Source organism: Streptopelia decaocto, assembly GCF_964273445.1.
Source record: "Streptopelia decaocto genome assembly, chromosome: 19".
NCBI lineage: Eukaryota > Metazoa > Chordata > Aves > Columbiformes > Columbidae > Streptopelia > Streptopelia decaocto.
In genome coordinates, this window is record NC_138674.1 from 2755759 (window position 1) to 2772893 (window position 17135).

At 55.9% G+C, this 17135-nt stretch overlaps 1 protein-coding gene across 1 annotated transcript; it reads right to left on the reverse strand.

The window, feature by feature from the left end:
- Positions 1 to 314: 314 nt before the first annotated feature.
- Positions 315 to 16804, reverse strand: WNT2B (Wnt family member 2B; the record flags this gene model as incomplete). Its single annotated transcript, XM_082069290.1, has 5 exons — positions 315 to 1094; positions 1578 to 1842; positions 2225 to 2502; positions 4451 to 4671; positions 16641 to 16804. The coding sequence occupies 5 exons, from the start codon at positions 16802 to 16804 to the stop codon at positions 865 to 867; spliced, it is 1158 nt and encodes a 385-aa protein (XP_081925416.1). The 3' UTR covers positions 315 to 864.
- Between the last annotated feature and the right edge of the window lie 331 nt (positions 16805 to 17135).

A 17135-nucleotide genomic window follows, 5' to 3' on the forward strand; every position in this document is an offset into this window, starting at 1 on the left:
CTTTAGGGGAGCTGCGGGCAGGTAGAAGAAATGTGTGTGTGAATTCAAAAAGCAAAGAACATCATTTTCTGATATAGGTTTATAATGAATTTTGACTTAAAATAATAAGCAGTATACACAACATACAAGTGAGTTTTACAGAGACGCTGTCGTATCCGTCGACTTCAGAACCTACCGGGAAGTTCACAGGTTTGGTTTGCTTTCTCTAGCCCTCTCTGTCTGCCAGCACCGGGGGTGGCCCTTGTCTTTGTGCAGTCACTCGGGTTTCAGTCCCAATTTACAGCTCCGCTTGTCGCCTTGGCCGGGGGGCCGGGGAGAAGCCTCGTGCGCAGGTCGCTCTTGCTCAGCGGGGTCGGCGGTGCTGGGTCTGCTCGAGGTTAACGCGGGTATCACAGAGCTGTCTCACAGTCCGTAACACCCTTCCTCCGGCCTTGCAAAAAGGTGAAAAAGCAAGAGTGCTTTCTGCAAGATTATTCTGAACTAGTGTTTTTTTGCTGCGACATAAAAATCTCTGGGGAGGTGCAGGTTTCCTCAGCCATCGCATCCCGACGATGGGTCCTCCAAGTCCGTTTCAGTTGCGCCGTCCCTTTGCAAAGAGAACAAGGGGCAACGGCAGTTTCACAGTTTAAGCAAGGACTGCAGGCTCCTCCTAAGTACGGGATTAGTTTTGCTGAGCAAACAGAAGGGTCCACAGTACCTCCTGGGAAATGTAGTCCTTTCTTTAGTGCTTCGCAGAATTAATTAAATAAAAGCCATGCAGTTGAACTATAACTCCCAGAATGTCACGGCCCTCAGGGCACAGGGTTTTTAAAAAAGTTGCAAGGGGGGGTGGCAATGGATTCTTCCCTTGGTGTTCCCGTCTCCTCAGGTCTGGTCCAACCACTCGGCCCGTTTCGGCGCTTTACACGTGTGCACGTCCACCGTGTCCTCGCACTCCTTGCAGCGCACAGCGCAGCACCAGTGGAACTTGCACTCGCACTTGGTGACGCGGGTGACGCGGCGGGTGTCGTACCCCCGCCCGCAGCACATCACCTCGCAGCCGTCCGTCCCGCGGGACATCTTGTTGCACACGCGACCGGCCGTGCCCAGGGAGCCTGGAGAAGGAAGCGAGAGCGGGTCAGAGCGTTCAAATGCTTCTTCACCCCACACCCCACAGTTAGAGCAGCGGTAAGATTGTGTTTAGTTTTGGGCTTCTCATGATAAGAAAGCCCTTGAGGTGCTGGAGCGAGTTGAGAGAATGGAAGGGGCTGGAGCACAAGTGTGATGGGAATGGCTGAGGGACCTGGGGGGTTCAGCTGGAGAACAGGAGCTGAGGGGAGACCTTCTGATCTCTGAACTGCCTGAAAGGAGCTTGGAGCCAGGGGGGTCGGGCTCTGCTCCCCAGGAACAAGCGCCGGGAGCAGAGGAAACGGCCTCAAGTTGCACCAGGGGAGGTTGAGGTTGGATCTGGGGAACAATTTCTTCCCCAAAGGGCTGTTGGGTGGTGGAACAGGCTGCCCAGGGCAGTGCTGGAGTCGCCATGGGTTGGAGGGGAGGAAGAGCTGCTTTTGGGCAATGGGTGGAGCTTTAGTTTTTACCTGCCGACTTGTCCATCACGCAGTAATCAGGTGAGTTCTCAAAATACACCAGATCTGTTTTGGTGGGCTTCCTGAAGTTCTTGTTGGCCACGGTGAAGCCCGTGCCGTCCTGGTTCATCGTCACCTGGATGGCCCCGTTGTATTTCTTCCTCAGGTAATCCCCCGTTTTGCGGAAATCTGACATTGCCAGCCAACAAGTCCTTAGTGTGCAGGAGCCGCTGACCCCGTGGCATTTGCACTCCAGCTTCAGGAAACGCTTCACAGCCTGTGGGAAGAGGGATGTTGTGAGGACCGGTTGGGCACCGGCATCGCTCCTGGGTCTGTTCATCCCTCATGCAGCTTATCAGCCCTGCGGGATGGGGCTCCTAACGGGAGAGGGGTGCTGCGTACCACGGACCCATTCCTGCTGTCACTGATGCCAGCAGCAGTGAGGGTGCATCCTGGGGGCAAAAGTGGGGTCCTGCCACCCCTGCAGACTGTTCCCCATGCAGGGAGGCACTGGGAAGGCAGAGTAGGGTCCTGCCCTATTGTCTGCAGCAGGACCTGCCCTTTGGGGACACCCAGGGCTCCAATCCTACCCCCAAGCTGCCCCCCCCATCCATTCCCCTGCCGGGGGGTCCCGATGGGATGCTGGAGGCTACACTCACCATCCTGCCGCAGCGGTTGTTGTGCAGGTTCATCAGCGCCCGGGCGTCCTTCACCTTCTTCTCCTTGGCATCCACGAAAGCTTTGGCAAAGCGGATCCCGTAGTTGATGTTGTCGCTGCAGCCGCCCCAGTCGAACTCCCCGCGCTCGTCCTTGGAGCGGCCCCTCTTGAGCGGGTCGCAGCTGCAGGCCTTGAGGTCCCCCTGGCTGCACCCCCGCGTGATGGCGTACACCACCCCGGCCGACGAGATGGCGTAGACGAAAGCGGCCTCCCTGCTGCCTGCCGCGGGGAGAGAAACGGGCACGGGGAGTGAGCGTGCACCAAGGAGCAGAGCACTGCGTGTGTGCTGGGCACTGCTGAGGACAAACCTTGAATCCTGGGGTCAGTTTTGGGCTTCTCACGCCAAGAAAGCCCTAAAGGTGCTGGAGTGAGTTCAGAGAAGGGGAAGGGGCTGGAGCACAAGTGTGATGGGAATGGCTGAGGGACCTGGGGGGTTCAGCTGGAGAACAGGAGCTGAGGGGAGACCTTCTGATCTCTGAACTGCCTGAAAGGAGCTTGGAGCCAGGGGGGGTCGGGCTCTGCTCCCCAGGAACAAGCGCCAGGAGCAGAGGAAACGGCCTCAAGTTGCGCCAGGGGAGGTTGAGGTTGGATTTAGGAACAATTTCTTCCCCAAAGGGCTGTGGGGCATTGGAACAGGCTGCCCAGGGCAGTGCTGGAGTCACCATCCCTGGAGGGTTGGACAGATGGACATGAGGTTCTCAGGACATGGGGCAGTGCCAGGGGTGGGCTAATGGTTGGACTTGTTAATTTTGAGGGTCTATTCCCACCAAAATGATTCTGTGGTTCTAAGGTGTCACCTTTGCAGCTGGGGGTAAGACCATCCTGCGTATGGATAAGCCAAGTCGAGCCATCTCTGCTGGTCACCAAGCCCGGCCTCAGCTTCCCTGCCACCTTCCAGATTAAGGGGAATTTCACGCTGCGGTGGGTGCCCGTGGGTGCTGAGGCTCAGGACCAGCTGTCACCCTTCAGCCTGGGCCGCCTCCCTCCCAGGGCGATGCTGAGCGCGGGAGCTGGCGCCAGCTCCGGCCGGGCTCGGCTTTTCCCCGCGTGGCACAGCTTGCCGCCTGCTATTTTATGTCTACGGTTCAAGTTCGCAGCTGTTTTTATAACGCTGTAAAAGAAGCTGCAAATCAAAACCATGTTCGTCTTCATTTTGAGAGCCTTTGAAAGCAACTTCAAAGGCAGCAGAGCTCTCTTTGGGCCTCGCAGGATGGGGCTGTGGCGAGGAGCTTTCATCATTCCCCATCCTCTGCGTGGAGAGGATGCCGGCAGGAGGAAAGGTGCTGTCGTGGGGATGGAGAGGCTGAGACCGGGCAGGCTGCAACACGGCAGGGTGAGTATTGCGCTTCCAGCCCCTTTCCCTCCAGCCAGCTCCTCCGGGGGGTTTGGATGCAGGATCTGCTGCCCCATCCCCCCACCAGCTGGGAGCAAGCCCCGCTCCCCGGCTCCGTCTCACATGTCCTCCATATGAGCTGCTCCCGGCTCTTCCCAGCCGCCTTTGATTTGGGGCTGGATGCGCCCCGGCACATCACAGGGCATCTGTCCTGCAGTGCTGGGGCTCCCCCTGAGGCTCCTGGGGTCCGCTCGCTGCTGGAGCCCACGATGCTGCTCCTGCTCTGGAACCATCCCCATCCCTGTCACCATCACACCTTTCCTCATTGCTCCTCAGGTACATCCCTGCCTGCGTCACATCTGTCCCTCACCGGGAGTGGGAAGGTCCCTCCTGGCAGGGTCTGTGCCCGGCTGTTTGTGCCATGGTCCCTCCTGCTCCACCGTGGCGCCCGAGGCGATGATGGAGCTGTGGCTCTGGTTGCCTCCCTTGCCATGCAAGGGAACAGCCAGTTCCCACGTGAATCGCTGAGTCCTGGCCAACCCTGCTCTCCAAATATTTATATATCCCATTACTGTTTACATACGAGCCTGTTCTCTGGAGGTGTCTCCTCCTTCCCCCTTCTCCCCCAGTGCTCCCCCTGCTCCATCTCATTTGGTGCAGCTATTCCAAACGCAGTTGCTCTGCACCCATTAGCGCTTGATTAATTTACAGGGAAAGGCAAAGCTCTCCTAAAGGAGTAACCCAAGCCACCGGGCACAGCATCCCAGCCAGAGGAGAGACCCTCCCAGGGAGACAAGGCACACGGTGGTGGGAAGGGAATGGGGCAGAACCTACTTCGCAGCATGACCCGGCCGAAGACGGTGTGGTCCCGATCCAGGGTGCTGCAGTTCCAGCGGTGGTGCCGGAATTGGTGCTGGCATTCCCGGATCCACTCCTTGGCTCCCTCCCCGACCGACTGCATGATGTCGGGGTACCTCTGGCACAGCTGCCGCTGCTTGTTCACCAGCCCGGGGATGTTATCGCAGATCACCCTCGCGCCCAGCGCCCCAATGTACCTGCGAGAGAGAATGATGCTGTTACTTTGCTGCCCACAGAGGCAGGTACAGGGCTCTGGCTCCCCAGGTCCTCACCATGCTTGGAGCGGGGGGGTCTTATATTGAAGCCCACCTTTCCCTTTTGTCTTTCTAGCTGTGTCACAGGTGCTTTGGGCTCTGCCAAAGGTCTCCCCCTGGCAGGGATGTGCCCTCCTTGCAGCATCTCTTCAGCAAGGGGGGCCGGGGATGGAACACGCTGTGTGGTGGGTGCTGTGGGTCAGAGGGGCAGGACGCAGGGACAGGGCACTGCTGAGCCATCACAGCCGCTGGGCTTTGGCCTTTGTGTTTAACAAAATAATCCCAGGCGGGCAAAGCTCTGCTCTGTGTGCGCGTCGCTGCGGCAGGGGCCCCGTGGAGAACGTCGTCTCCCCAGCACCCAGCCAGCTCTGGGTGCTGCAAGTCAGGGGGAATCATGTCCCCAAGAGCCTGGGATCTTCGTGAGCTTCTGGGGTGGCAGCAGAGGAACCTGCTGATGTGCAAAACCTCCCTCCCAGCCCCCTCCCCTCCCTCCCAGCTTCGCTCTGCAGCCCGGCCCTGCTGAGCACAGCAGGATGGAGCCCAGCTGAGCCTGGTGCAGGATCAGCCTGGAGAACAGGAGCCGAGGAGAGACTTTCTTGCTCTCTGAACTGCCTGAAAGGAGCTTGGAGCCGGGGGGGGTCGGGCTCTGCTCCCCAGGAACAAGCGCCAGGAGCAGAGGAAACGGCCTCAAGTTGCGCCAGGGGAGGCTGAGGTTGGATTTGGGGAACAATTTCTTCCCCAAAGGGCTGTGGGGCATTGGAACAGGCTGCCCAGGGCAGTGCTGGAGTCACCATCCCTGGAGGGTTGGACAGACGGAGACGAGGTTCTCAGGACATGGGGCAGTGCCAGGGGTAATGGTTGGAATTGATCTTGAGGGTCTCTTCTGCCTGAAAGATTCTATCATTCTATGTCTCCTGTCTGCACGCTCACTGGGACACACGGTGGGAACGCTGGTGGATGGCACAGGCACCCACGCCATGCTCTGGCAGGGGTGAAAGGAGTAGGTTTCACCTCTTGTTGCTGCAGTCCTGGTTCACGCTGTTATTCCCCTGCATCTCCTGCACTGGTGAGCGCTTACGATCGTGCCCTGACACTGGATAACTGGGAGAACCACACTGCGTCTCCTGTCCCGCCTGTACCCCGCCTGCATCCCGGTCCCCTCCCTTTGGCGGGAGCTTGGAGCAGAAAGACAATGTGCAAACAACAGTCTGGTGGAGCCTGGCTGAGCCCCACGGGCAGCTTTCCACGCACACGGCGGGGGGGGACCCCGAGCTCTGCCCGCAGCCTCGCACCAGCCCGGACAATGTGGCAACGTGGAATTTTCCATCCCGGTCAGCCCCAGCCAGGCAGCGGCTGCTTGTGCTGGGGGATGATGTTTGCCACAGAGCGTGATTCTGGCTGGAAGGGATGAGGTTTGGGTGGGATTCAGTTTTTCCAACCCCCCCAGACTGGAAGAACCTTCCTTTAGTAATAATGAAAAGCAATAAGCTTGGGCAATATTTCATTGTCTCTCTGTAGCCATGTTCTATCACTTCTATCAGCCCCAGAGAGAGCTCGCAGGCTCAGGAAAGCCCTCCAAGCACAGAAAGCAACGGGATCTGTTCCCTTTTCTTAAAAAATATTTTGTTTAAACGTTGGCAGAAGCACAAGGTCATCTCAGGCTGGAGCTGAGGATAATAAACCCGGCTCCCCATGGCTTTGCAAGCCCAACTCAGGGCCAGTGAGCATTATTTTCAGAGGTTTGCTCGTCAGCCTTTGATCCTGCAGCAGGGGACACGGGAGATGGTGGAAGCCCTTTAGGAAAAGGAAAGTCACCAGGAGATCGTCAAACAATGCTGGCTGTGGATGTTTTAATTGCCACACTTGTGCTGGGCCATGAAAGCGGCCGGTTCCTTCCCATGGTGAGCAGGACAGGGCACAGGAGCATCTCCCCAGCTGGACGATGACACAGGGCAGCGGGCTTGAGTGGGGATGCTGAGATCCCATGGGGATGCATGGTAGGGGTATCCCAGCCCTGAATTCATTCTGCCTGGTCCCCATAAGGATGGGCAACAGCTGGCACGTCCCTGCCAAGAGCTGGGACAAGGCTGCGGTGCCGCAGGATGGAGGAGCAGCCACAGGTCCCCTTTGCTGGAGGGGAGAGATGCTGGGAAAGCTGGAAAAGGTCAAACGTTCTCTGAAGGGCCAGCTCAGCAGGGACTTTGTGGTGACCCTGGCCACCTCCAGCGCTGCTGAGCTGTGGCACTGGCCTTTGGGCACAGCAGGGGGTGCATGCAGGGCTGGCCTTGGGGACATGCTGGTAGAGGAGCCAGCAGCTAAAGCACAGACTGACCCCATCCCCTGGGAGACTGAGATCAAGGCAAACCCTCCAGACAAGATAAACACCAGGCACTCCCTTTTTCACACTGTCAGCTAATTACTTCTCGTTAATTCTCCTGCCAAATACCCAGGTCAGAGCAAACATTATCAGCAGGAGAAAGCGGAAGGAGAGAAGGGTGAAGGGCAACGAGCGCCAAGGGACGACCTCGCCGTGCAGGGTCCAAGACCCGCACTGGGGTCGGTGGCTGCGTCTCCCTTTGCTTCTGGCTGCAAACAAGCAGCAGATTTGCTGTGGTACCTACAGGTCTCCATTAGAAATTATGGACTGAAATCCATCCCGTGATTGCTGGGGCATTGGCAAGTGGCATGGCACAACACGGAGGAAAATTCCTCATGTGTCTTGGAAAGGCTGCGGTTATCTCGGCGGGACAGAGATCTTCCATTGCGTGAGAAATGCTCCAGTTGGGTTCAGTTACTCGGAAATGGAGCGAGACGAGGAACACCAGGAAAATTGTGCCAAGCAGAACTTTGGGAGGGAAAAAACCCAAACATTTGTTTTGGATTGATTAAAGCATCCCTTCCCATTTTGTTTCTAAAAATCTATGACATTTTAAAAGCACTGAAATAGGAAAGACAATGGATGTTCTGAGAAGTCCCCAGCTGCCTTATCAGAACTTCATTTTTAAAAAATGAAGCTGCGCTGGAAGTGGCAGATTTCTGTGAAATGCTGGACTCTTGGGGAATCGACATTATTCTAGCAGAAAACAAACCAAACCACACAAGCCCTGAGTTCAGAAAAGTCTGTGAGAGGGAACCGCTCCTGATGCTGGAAGCTGCTCGGGCCGGGGCTTCTGCATGGTCAGAAGGAGGGAGGCAGGAGCAGCTTGCAGCGAGGAGCTTGGAGTTAATAATGATGTGCATGTGGGGATAATAATAATGGGGGTCCATGGATGCTCACCCAGTGTCTGTGAAGCCCCCGCGTCACCTCCCTGCTCAGGGCAGAGCTGTTTGCTCCGCTCAGGCTCACACCAACCCCGCTGCAGAGTTTCCTTCTTGCAAATCGGCCTCTAACCACAAACTTGCTATGTTTCCCGTTTGCTCCTAAAACTCAGCTGCCAGGAGCTGGGTGCGAGCTGCGGTGCTGCGGGAATCCTTGTGCCACCCCGTGTGACACTGGACCTTGGCCAACCCGCAAGGACCAACTTGTGCAGCAGCAACGGAGACCGGGGATTCCACATTACAAAGGTAAGTGCTTTTGGAATCTGCAGGTAAAGCACTCCCCGCTCCCCACCAGCCTTCCTTCCCTCTGCGAGGGATCCGTTGCACCCAGACACATTCACCGGTGCAGCCAAAACGAGCTCTTCCCAACCGCCCGCCAGCGCCGGGGGAACAGGAGACAACTGTCACATGTTGGCTCCCAGTTGTTGTTCTTGTTCTAAGAGTCTGCTGACTTCGACTCTTGTAAACAAGGCGAAACCTAAATTGCTTCTAAGATAAACATGCAAATCAGAGGCAGACGCGTCTATTTACTTGGCAGCGTGCATTTTGTGCTAAACCCCCTTCCTCGGTTTGCCTCCGTGCTGGATGTGTCCTGCTCCCGCACTTCCCACCAGAGCCTGCCCGGCTTCCTAAAGGACTTTCAGACTCCTCAGGGAGCTCTTGCAGAGCCGTGTGGCCCATGTCATGTCTCTGCCCTCAGCTCCAACTGCTCTGGTGAACGTCTCAAGAGCCCAGAGCTTTCCTCTCCTCCCTGGACGTGCAGCTCCCGCGGGTTGGGATGGGATCCCCGCGGTTACATGTGGGCTGCCAATTCCTGGGATCTGCTGCATCTTGTCCCAAGGATCAGATCCCAGTATGCCTCACTCCTCCTTCATCTTCAACGTGCTGCAATTCTTTTTTCTGGACCAAAAACTGTCCTTTTGGCCCCAAAACAGCAGATGAAGCTTCCTGGTTGCTGAGCTCTTTAATAGGGAAGACCAAAAGACTCAGGAGAAGCCATAGCGCAGATGTAGGGGGATCAAGAGCATCAGGAGTACCAGGCTGTTCACAGCGGCTTAGGGGCTGCTCTGCAAAACCAGCGGTCAGAGGGAACCACAGTTCTAAAGGCCAAAGCAGGGGGATGCTGCAAAGGGGAATTCAGTTCTCCCTTCATTATAAATCTGCCTGGTGCAGGGCAAACGTCCCAGGCAGGCCCGCTGCTGTGGCATGCTGAGACACAAAGCTTCTTCACCATCACCGGTTCATGCAGAGAGGGTTCGTGGCTGCAAAATGATGGCAGGTTAACAGGTCTCCTTCCTGTGGCTTCTCTCTCCCCGAGGATCCCAAAGACATTTTGCAAACTGTTTGTAGCTCCTTGTTTGGCGGCAGAGCAGGGACAGAAGCGCAGAGTGGAATGCAGCAGTGGAATGCAGATGCTTTGGCCAGACACAGCGCCATGAACCTGGTCAGCACGATGGCTTTGAAATCATCAACAGATGCTTCTCCAGCCTGAAGACGAGCCTCAGCACAGGCAACAGGCTCAGCTCTGACATCCCATCTAACATGTTTTCAGCTTGAGAATCTGCCTTTCATGATGCTACCTCTCCCCAGCGAGGGCAGGCTGCTCTCAGCTTGGTTAAGACAGTTTGGACAGCTGAAATCCCTGGACCCCTGGCAATGTCAACTGCTCCTGGGGGTTCCCAATGGGCTCCCCCTTTTGTTACTGGCAGTGGGGAGATGCGGGCAGCCTGTTGCTGTGTGAGGGTGGATAGAGGAGCACTTGGGGGCTCTGGACTTGACCAAACCACATATAAAGCAACAACAAAACAAAAAACAGGCAAGAAAAGCACCAAGGTGGTGTTCCTGGCCTCTCAATTCTGTATCTTCTGATGGCCACCACCTGCCTGGCACACTTATCTCTCCCACCTCATATCACTCAGGCAAATAACCTCAGTGCTGTTTGGAAGAAACGTGGAGCTTTGAGCCACTCCATCGGTATCATCAGATTCCTGCAAACCAAGCTGGAACTGGGCTCGATCCCAGCTCAGGACATTCCCCTTGGCACTGGTTCCATTGTTCTGTGGTCAACTGCAAACTTCTGCTCCCCAAAACACCTCCAGGATGGGCTGCCTGGTGCTGCTTTAGGCTCCACCATCATTGGTGGTGTTGGGGGTTTCTCCAGGTCCTTGAGCTTGTTTTGCACAGAGCGGCATTGCTGCTGACTTCTGCTGCTGAGGTTGAGATGAGAATGGGGTCTGGATTCTTGGTGGTATCAGAGGCTTTGGAGTCCATCCCCTGGGAAACCTGATTCACCTCCCCATTGCTCTCGTGGTCACTTTGATAGTCCTGAAAGATCAACTTGGGAGCCAAACTATCTTGGCTTCTGTTCTCTTCCCATCTCATGGAGTTTCACTCATCTGTATTTTGGTGAAAGGCTGGAAAGCCTTTGAATAGCCTCTCCAGCTATTGGGACACCTCGTTTTGATAGGATCAAATCCAACATCCCTGCCTCTTTGCCTGATAAAGAGCAAATTCCAATGTACCTGGCAGCATTTCACCTCTTCAAGTTCTTTGCATACTTCCCAAGGATGCTGCACTTTCCTTCCTCTGCCCTCCCTGGCTGTGGGCAGACAATTTATAGCCAACTGCAAAGCACTTTGGGTTGCAAGGTGCTATAGACATTTGAGATATTATTTTATTATTATAAACCCTCAGTATTTTATTAAGCGCCACTGGGAATGTGGCCATCCTGGCCTGCTGGAATTGTTAACGCCTTGGAATGATTAATAGTCCTAATTTCCTCACTTAGAGCCACTACTCTGTATGTTGAGAGTGTTAGTCTCACTTGAATAATTTTTAATATCATAATGCTGAGCCACTACCAGTGCCATTCAAGGTACATATTTTTCATTTTCTGCACTGTGATCTTTCTGTTTCTTGTACATCCAGTTATCTGCCTTTGGCACCTTGTCGGAGTCCCCTCTCGGTGGTTCATCTGCAGCCAGTGGGATGCGGATCCTGTGGGAAGGACTGAAATGTCCAGGAGATGCTGCAGCTCCAGGAGCTGGACCCAAACAAGCTCCCTGCCCTGCACCGGTCAGCGCTGCCCTGCCATCCCCTCGGCTGGCGTGGGAGGGTTCGATAGCTGCATCTTGTATCAAGAGTGACGTGGAAATCACAGTCTGTTCTGCCTGCGATGTGCAAAGGTGAGATACGGTGTGCACAGAACATGTATCGGGTGAGCAGCAAAGCCCCGGAGCGCTCAGGCTGCTGCGGAGCTGGAGGAGGGTGAAGGTGGGAGGTTATAAAAGCACAGGGAGAAAAGGACTCCAGTGCCTTCGGCAATAATGGCCAAAATCTCATTCAGCGCTGAGTGAAAGCTGCTCCTCGGAGGTGTTATTGGTGGTCTTCCAATACCAATTGCTCATCAAAAATATGCTTTATCCTTAAGTATATTTTTTTCCCCTCCCAAAATCTCAAAGCACTTTGCTAAGAGGTGGGTTGGTAAGAGAGTTCTCTGGAGGTAAAGTGGGGTGGATCATTCTTCTCTTGTCTGTGGCGTATCTTGTGTGCTGGTGCCAGCGGCTCAGGGCAGAGCCTGCGTGTTTCTCCAGGACCTGGCCCAGCACCCATGTCCTGCTGGGCTGCAGGCACTGCTGAAATCGGAACTAGTAATAGGAAAAGCTAATGAGCTTGGGAGAGCAGAATGACTTTTTCCTTCTGCATTTCTTTGTAAGAAAGATTTCCTATAGGTGAAAGTGACCCTAATGAAAAATGAACTAAGAAACACAATTAGGATTATTATAACGGCGCAGAATGACTGAGAGAACCCATCTGTTCAATACACCCCAACCACGAACACCAGGGCTGCTGCAGAGGCCACAGGGTTCACTCCCCGTCAGTCTGACATTACTTTAAAGCTGATTTTTCAAAGCGCGGCTGCCTGGACAGCCGGAGCTGTGGAGCGCCTGGGGATAAAGACTTCCTGGTCGCTGACCTCCTGCTTTTATTGCCACGCAAAGTGCTCAGCAACAACAGACGTCCAGCCAGTGCGAAGCCCCCGCAGACTCGCTGTGCCCCGAGCGCTGCGCATCATCTCCCTTCGAGGTGGCGAGTCCCCCTGGTACCCAACCTGTGACATCCCTGGGGATGAGACCGGCTGGACAGGGAGCTGCCCTGCAGTGGGAGAACTCATGGAGGAGGGAAGGGCTCGTGGATGCTGGATGGCATTGGGAGCTACTGACGTGTGGTCCTCGGAGATCGTGAGCTGTTTGACCCTCTACTAGAAGAGCTCTCCTGGGTCTGCCCTGCTTAGGCTGGCACGGAGGGAAGGCGGTGACCCCCCCGTGCACCCCCGAGGGTTACACCGCCGGGCTGTGGAGCTCCTCCAGGCAGCTGTCTTTCCCTTGGCTTAATTTCAAACATTCCTATTGATGCTATTTCCCCTCCCACACACCTCGGTGTGATGCCTGTTTAAATGAGCCCCTCTCTCTTATATCCTATATCCACACCTACGTGTGGCTCGATTTTTCCATCGCTCTTTGTGCCCGTTCACTGCATCTGGACCAGGACCCGGTGCTGGTGTCACGATGAAATGGCAAACCAGGGAGAGGAAGGGCTGCGGGAGGGAGCACTGGGCCACCCTGCCCGTCATGGTGGGAATGTCCCCTTCAGTCCCCTGCAGTGGGGGTGTCCTTGCCAAGTCCTTGGGAAGAGCTCGACACCAGCTCCGGGGACTGCTCCAGCATGGAGGGTGCAATGGGTGCTCCTGCTTCACGGCCTCAGGCCAGACTTTTGGAACAAATTGTTGTCCCTGAGGGTGGTGAGAGCCTGGCCCAGGTTGGCCAGAGAGGTGGTGGATGAACCATCCCTGGAGACATCCCAGGCCAGGCTGGACGGGGCTCTGAGCACCCTGAGCTGGTGCAGATGTCCCTGCTCATGGCAGGGGGGGCACTGGGGGTGCTGGGAAGGTCCCTCCAACTCAAACTATTCTCTAATTCTATGACCTGCCCTTGGTGTGTTTTCCCTGCCCATGAGCATAGACCTTCCCTGGCCAAGTAGGGGAGCTGGAGTGGGGTGGCTGCCTCACTCTGGACCAGAGCATCCTCAAGAGTGTCCATCTGGGGGTGTGGTGGCTCTGCCAGGAGCCCCCAGAACCCACCGATGCCTTGAAGAGCCCCACGTGGCTGCCGGGCTCCTGCACACTCCCCAAGCCTGCGCTAGCCTTCCTTCCACAGATTTGTTTTATCTCTTTGGGAGCCTGATGCCTCCCATCTGTTCCAATGCCAGATGAAATTAAATATTTGTAGTTTCCAAGGGCTGTGGTTAGCAATAAACAAGTTAGCTAATGAGGATTTGGTGCGCCAGGGGCTTGGAGGGGTTCATGTGGGCTCGCAGGCAAGTGGGTATGTGTGAGGGTGGGGTACAGGGGTGTGTGTGCATATGGCTTTGTGTACATTTTTCTTTAACCAAACCTTCAATTTAAAATGGCTTTCCACACCAGAGCAGCCAGCGGGGCTCTCAATAGCGAGTAAACTCTACTTAGTTATTTACACCAAGTTTGTTTATTGCACAGTTTATGTTTATAAGCAACATTCATCTAATCTTCCAGATCTTTCGGAAGGAATTTCTGAGGCCGCTTTCGGGGCTCTTGCAGCACGGGGCACAGCCCTGCCAGGCGGGCGCCCGCCCTGCACGACGCTCAAGTGTAAACGGGATTTAGGGATTTTTCCCGTTGCATTCCTTCTTAATTTTCCGTCTGTGTTTCAGCTGGTATTTTGTTGCTAAGTGATGCTCTCCCGTTCGGGAGCGTTTCTGCATGGATGCTGCTCGCCAGTGCCAGCCCCAGCCCGTCCGCTCTGCCCGTGCGGACGCTGCTCCGAGCACACACACACGTACCCACGGCCACTCTTTTTGAGCACCAAAGTTCACCAATTCCTGGCGTTTTTGTGAGGCGGCGCGGCCCGCGCCTGACGTCACTGAAAATTAATAATTTGCAGTTGTTTAGAAGAAACATTTGGTTGATATTTCCTTTCCATGTACTGCGATCAGAACTGACCCATTTTTTTTTCTATGAATCTACTTTAAAAGTCAGCTCTGAAAATGAGAAGCATTTCCTCTCTTTCCAAAAGTTTATTGTGTGTGAATCCCTAGAAGAATTTGGCAATAATAATGAAAATAAGGAACGATGATGCACCACCAAATGTATTTACTGCAATATCAGTAGTGCTAGAGATGTGCTTGGAAACCTATGCAAATCACTGAATAACTTTTTCCCAAACCACAGCTGGTTGAAACCATTTTCAGTAAAATACGATTTCAACTAAACGTTTTATTTTATCGGAACTGACAGGTCCAAGCAGAACACAACTTGCTTCAATGAGGGCTTTTCTTAGGAATGCTCTGGTCTACAGAAGAGAAAGTACGTTTGAAAATGTGAACTTTAGAGTTTAATGTGTCTGGGTTCTAATTTTGTTTTAAGTTACGTACTTAAGGTCCCTGAGACCAATTCTGCTTGCTGAAAATGTTCAGTGTTGTTCCATTTCTCCCTTGGCCGAAAAGCTGTCTGCAAGCTGAGAACACAAACTGCTGCGGGAGCTAAATCGAGCTCCCTCCAAATAAGCCACAGCTACCGAGGCTTAAAACGTGGCTGGTTTTCCTCCTGCTTGCTGGGAAGAGACGTGCGCTTGGAATTAGTGCAGACACCGCGGTGGAGTCGTTGTGGGGAGAAGTGGGGTGCAACGGCAAGGAAAATAGGTGTTTTTCACACTCCTCCTAAAGAAAGAATTTTCACCCCTCAGCCAGCACCCAAGTGTGTCGCCACCACTGCCCAGCTCTGGGCAGAAGATGCTGTGACTACTCTAAACCTCATCTTTTTCCAGCTATTTTACCCCACACACCCACTCCTCAGCTCTAACAAACCTCCACTTCTTTTGCCTCCTTGGTAACAAAGTGAAATAATCCAACTTCTCTGCTGCCCAAAGACTCTTCCTTCCTCAGCTTTTAGCATATCAGCAACATCACCACCTGCACAGATGCCGTCCTGTCTTCACCTGCCCTGCTGGGTGGGGAGATCTGGAAGCCAGGCCAGCGCTTGTATCAACCTGATCCACACTGATAGTGATTCATTTTCTTGCCCGGGGATTTCAGTTCCCCGTGGGCTGATGAGGAGATCTCCTCTGGGCATGGCCGGTGATGGCATTGGTCTGGCTAGCTTCTACCCGTGCTCCCCAGAAGCCTGTGCTGCCCTCTGGAAGAAGTTGCTCCCCAAACAATCCACCTTTTTGGTGCCTGGTTCCAACCTGCTGCCCGAGCAGCATCTCCCGTGGGCTCCCCGCTCCCCCCCAGCTTTCCCATTCACCTTCCTCACCCTGGAATCGCTCTCCCAGGGGTGCCAGCGTGGGCACAGCTGCCACACGCCCAGACGTGCTCTCAAACGCTAGGAATACCTGTGTTATCGGCATGACTACTAAGTGGTACCGAGCCCTCGCAATGTGCTCCACAGTAGCCGAGGAATTCCAGAAACGACTGCTCTCTTTCTGTGGCAGATGCATTGAATTTGATTAAGTTCTGCTCCATCCGCTACGATGGATGCTAATGATGATGAGATAGGTGTGAAGAACAGTGATTTGCACAAGATTAGAGAGGACTTTTATAGGGTGGGGGACACTGAGAACTTTTCTGCAGCAAACTATTTTTTTCCTCTAGTGTTATTGAACTACTGAAGCAGCTTGGAAAACTTCACAGTCCTTGTTTTCCTAATTGCTCTCATTCTGCATACAAGAATTTTAATTGTTATAGGAATCGCGACAGGAGGAGATCAATTTCTAAAAGGCTGGTATTTTCTATGGCATCATTTCTCTCTGTTGCAGATCCTCATCCGAATGAGGGAGACCAGCAACTTCTTAACTTATGAGAAGCTATAGTACAAGTGCGCGGGGCAATACCGCAGCCCGTTGGGATCTGGGAGCTCCAGCGTGATCCCGAGATTGCAGCGGGTGGATCAGGGGAGCCGCTCGCTGCTACCGCTTCGCAGGTACGAACCCTACCGAGGGACTAACCCTGCCGCTGCCTGGGCCGGCGTGGCTTTCAGGGGGTCACGGTTTGTGGGGCTCTGCTCCCCGGCAGATGCGGCGGAAGCCGCGGAGTCTCCCGGCGCCGGGGGCAAGCGGGCGGCGACGGCGCTTTCGGGGCGCGGGGATGCCCGGGGAGCACGGCGGTGCTGCGCCCCGGGGAAAGCACCGGCACCGGCCCCGCGGCAGGTTGGGGCGCCGGCGGTTTTCCCCCTCCGCCCGCCGCGCTTCCCCGGGAGCCCGAGCCGCCGCCGGAGCCGCGCAGGTGGAGCCGAGGGCAGCCCCGAGCCGCGGGACTCCCAGCCGGGACCCGCGATGCTCCCGGGGGGAACCGGGGAGACCGTGCAAGCTCCGGCCAATCCCTGCTGGCTCCGCTGCCCTGCGCGGGGCTCCCACGGCCGCACGTCGGACGCTGGGCTCCGGTTCGGCGGGGCTCGCTGCGCTCCTGGCCGGGCTTCCCCATCCCGCGACCGGGCAGCGCGCAGCTCCCGCCGGCGGCAGCCCGGGGACCGTCGGGGCGGCGAACCCGTCGCGGGGACTCACCACCACGAGGAGTCGGCGCGGGGCGTCAGGGCGAGTAGCAGGAGGACGAGGGGCAGGCAAAGCCGCGGGGCCGCACCCGCCGTCCGAGGGAAGGCTCCGCACTCCGCACGCCCGGGGGCCAAGGCAATCCCAGGAGACGCTTCCAGGCGGTTTGGGCTGAGCATATCTCTCCGGGGCGGGGTCCAAACGGAGAAATGACCGGGGAGGGGGGTCCTGCCCGCGCTCCCCTCGGGGGCACTGCCCGTCACGGTCCCGCGGCGCGGCTGCCGGCTCCGCGATGCTGAGCGAGCCCCGGCTGGGCCCCCGCTCCCAGGCACATGCTGCTGCGCGGGGGGCGGCAGGGCAGGGCCGGGCCGGGCGGCAGCGGCGGGGCTCCCCGAGGGGTCCCGGGCCGGGGCGCTCAGCGGGGCCGGCGCCCCCCGAGTGGCGCGGGGCGGGCGGCGGGGCCGGGCCGGGCCATAGAGGTCCTTGCGCGGAGGGCGAGGACGCACTGGG